At 39.0% G+C, this 3,524-nt stretch overlaps 1 protein-coding gene across 1 annotated transcript; it reads right to left on the bottom strand.

The window, feature by feature from the left end:
• Window positions 1-295: 295 nt before the first annotated feature.
• On the bottom strand, window positions 296-3,132 carry LOC131437459 (transmembrane protein 161B). The gene is made up of 8 exons (XM_058606827.1): window positions 2,893-3,132; window positions 2,738-2,819; window positions 2,208-2,585; window positions 2,070-2,149; window positions 1,795-2,010; window positions 1,346-1,462; window positions 1,147-1,287; window positions 296-1,087 (listed from the first exon to the last, which is right to left on the bottom strand). The coding sequence occupies exons 2-8, from the start codon at window positions 2,738-2,740 to the stop codon at window positions 502-504; spliced, it is 1,521 nt and encodes a 506-aa protein (XP_058462810.1). The 5' UTR covers window positions 2,741-2,819; window positions 2,893-3,132; the 3' UTR covers window positions 296-501.
• Between the last annotated feature and the right edge of the window lie 392 nt (window positions 3,133-3,524).

The following is a 3,524-nucleotide window of genomic DNA, read 5'->3' as shown; positions in this document are numbered from 1 at the left end:
CTAGAGAAGAAACTCTACACCCACCACAAATATTGATAGACGCTTACGATATCGAGGGGGTTGATGAACTCGTGCGATTGATCATCTACAAAACGTTCATTAGACCGATGATCTAAGTTACGAGGCCTGAACTATGTTAGCAGAGGAACTACGCATCCTTAATGTTTTCGAGAGGAGAATACCCATCTATGACGTAGCATATATGGAAGACTAAACGTGGAGTAAGCGATTTGTGGTGTGATCAAATTTGTTAACCTTATCTGATATGCAGTGAATTGGAAATAAAAAATCAGACTAACAAAGAATTTGTTTATTTCAACCTAGAATAAAATAATAAAAGCTATTACTACCACGAGTGATTTTATGCTATGACTTTTTCGTTCGATTATCATAAGGTCGTTCCTTAGAAAGTTAAATTATTGTTCAATGATCGGACATTTTGCAAAATGCACATGACTATCCTAAATGCACGACGTGTTCTTAAAGATATATTTCTTTCGCTTATGATTTGGTGAAGTACGATTGATAAACCATACCAAGCGAAGTGGACGCAAACCAACTGAAACAGCACCACCAGGTTGAAAATCCCAGCAACCCTCGGTACACATCTTTGGTAAAGACCGATTTTAAGCTCTGCAAGGATAATTGAATAGTTTGCGCAGCGGACTGAATACCGGCGTCATCGGAGATTGCATCTGTATTGCTATCGAAGGGCACTGCCATCGCAGCTTCCATTGCACGTTGCGTCTCCAGATCGGCAGAACATTCATTCGGAGGAAGCGGTTCCTTTAAAAATCCGGTCCAGGTGTACTCGCCCAATGTTTTGTACATCAACGTGAAGAATAAGCACATTAAGATCGGTGCCACGTACTGCAGTGTTACAACGCACAGGTAGTAAAATATTGAGGTTATCTTCTTCTGCAAATCCACGTTCGTAATGCGACCAGCTTCTTTCTTTTGATCCTCGATTCGATCATATGCCAAATTTAGGTAAGCTTGCAAATACACGGGCATTAGAACGAATCGGAGGAGAACAGCAAAAACTACTGCCCCCAAGCGGATGGTTTCGAAAGCTTCGGATGAGAGCCTGCCGGAGTAGATTAGATTAGTCAAGCTGAAAGAATATTTTTAAAAGCACTAACATACAGTGGCGCGGACATTCCAGAAAAGATTCGAACGCTGAGATAGTCTCTACTCAGTGGCTTGATCCACAGCAGCACCAAAAGGAACGGAGTTGCAAAACTTAGATTAAGCGCGATTTTAAGCCACAATTTATCTTGACAAAATCTGAAGAAATAAAAAGATCAAATTATTCTGTTTTTTTTCCTACCAATGAAAGGCTTACTTCAGAGAATCCCAGTGCATCCGTGCCATCCGAAGTCCAGGAAATGTGAATAGGGCCCCAACAATTCCGCAGCTGACAGCTATAAAAAACTTAACGACTATTTCCGAAGCTGGTCCACTGCATGGAAAAGTAAGCGAAATTAGAAAGAAATAATATTCAACCATTTTAGAATAAAAACTACGATTTGATTAAACAATTTACCTTCACAAACTCAAACAAAATCAATGCGTCTCCATAATTTCTAAATCAAGGAGACACCTCAAGCATAAAATAATAACAGGCTAGGAATGGTGCTGTTGAAAAAACCCAATAACTAATATGATCATTCGATAGGGATTTTAAATAGCATCTTAGATAGATGTTCGTGATTCAGAGAGAAGCATCGACCTACCATCGAACCTAAACAGTTTTTGAAATTACCACACTGTCATTGCAAAATTGATACTTACGAAGACTGCAATCCTTGCGACTGTAAGAACTCCGAAGCACTGGCATTGAAACTCTTATATGCTTGAACTAACCCAACTTCCAGTGTTGTTTCCGGCACAATCAAAATGATCATTGCAATCAACAAATATATCAGCCCCGTGACAATACAAGTCGAACGTTCACCGATTGATTCCTCACTTTGGAAGTATTGGATTGTGAGAGAGGTCAATAATTTGCTATAAATCATGGAACAAATCTTAGTGTCCTATTTGAAATCGAATAAAAGAAAACTTACAACGCAAAGAAAATCACCAACAGACACCACAGCATACTCAAATTGAACTCATCTTTCATCGGGAAGAAAAACTGGTAGATCTGAATGAAACATAAATTACTCGCAGCTAACAACGCTTGGCAAATGTAACAAATCTACCTCAGAAAATGCGTAAACGATTGCGGCATACAAACTAAAGTCCACCATCCACTGGTACTCGGTGTAGTACCGCAAATGCACAATGTCATACGGCGCTATGCTAATACTTTCCAGCTGCACATTCAAACTTCGTGGGACGTGGAATGTCGATGGACGTTCGTTAACCTCGACATGACCGTTGCCCCGCTTGTCCTTTCTTGACTTAGTTTTCTCACGAGGTACTCCGGACAGCTTCCGCAGTTCGTCATCCGTCGGATGTAAATAACGGGTCAAACCGGTTGAACACAGAATCCACTTGGCCAGTGAGAAATGTGGACTTACTTTCTGGATCACGCTAACCATGATCAGCGTGATTACCAGCTGAGCTCCCAAAAGGGCCTACAAGAAAAGTGCATGATTAACTCGATGCTAATATTCAAAACTCCGCATGGTTCATATCGAAGTAGCTCTCATTAACACTAAATTTAGAATTAATTTCTAAAAATAGGTCATCCAAATTTCGAAAACGATTTACCGGGAAGAATGCTTACCATTTTGTATATCAAGTAAATTATTTGATTGCTCTCACATTACCATACAACAAAAACAGTCTGGTGTATGTAAACTATTATTCTAGAAAACGATACAATTTTAACTGATTGACATCGACCTATTACCGAATTATCAATTAAAAGCAGAGCTCTACCTACGACAACCGCTAAGTGCTATTATGAGTTATGACATCCTTCTTCGAATTGAATTGACAATACTAAGCACTGTACGAAGTCGAAGGATGCCAGGTGATTTTTTCGAAAATTCGTCCTTGCCGAAAAATTCAGTCTGCCAAAACTATGTTAATATCCTAAAAAGTAAAAATTTCAACGAAAATCATTGAAATTAGAAGCGAACACGCTTTCAGGAATCAGGGCAAATCATTGGAAATCTGTAATATTCAAATTAATCTGTGCACCTGGCATCAATGTTACGAATGACAAACGTTTTTATTTGGGAAAGAGGCTACGTTCAGATATACCTGCGCATGGTGGGTGTGAATTTGACAAATTGGTCATAATTGAATTATGACCAAAATTGAAAAATTCCATTCCATTGTATGGATTCCACTTTAGAGTTTTACGGCACTTTCAGTATACAGGTCAGTGCGGTAAAATTTCATTTTCAATCGAATAAAATAAGATGAAAATGAAATTTATGGCCGCTGACAGTCAGCATATCCCTACTAATTCATTTGACTTTTGCTGCCATTTTCAAGTGAAGCTCCCGGAATTCATCGTCAGTTGAATAATCGTATCTAGTCATTTGAAGTTTTGCTTGCTCAGT

Source organism: Malaya genurostris, chromosome 3, assembly GCF_030247185.1.
Source record: "Malaya genurostris strain Urasoe2022 chromosome 3, Malgen_1.1, whole genome shotgun sequence".
NCBI lineage: Eukaryota > Metazoa > Arthropoda > Insecta > Diptera > Culicidae > Malaya > Malaya genurostris.
Note: the sequence above shows the minus strand (reverse complement) of the source record. Positions and strands in the feature narration are given on the sequence as shown.

Excerpts from the sequence above, each read along its gene's own strand:
- LOC131437459 (XM_058606827.1), bottom strand. Across the intron at positions 1,288-1,345 it reads ATGCACTGGGATTCTCTGAA|ATTTTGTCAAGATAAATTGT; the intron begins GTAAGCCTTTCA and ends TTATTTCTTCAG. Across the intron at positions 1,088-1,146 it reads TCTGGAATGTCCGCGCCACT|GCTCTCATCCGAAGCTTTCG; the intron begins GTATGTTAGTGC and ends CTACTCCGGCAG.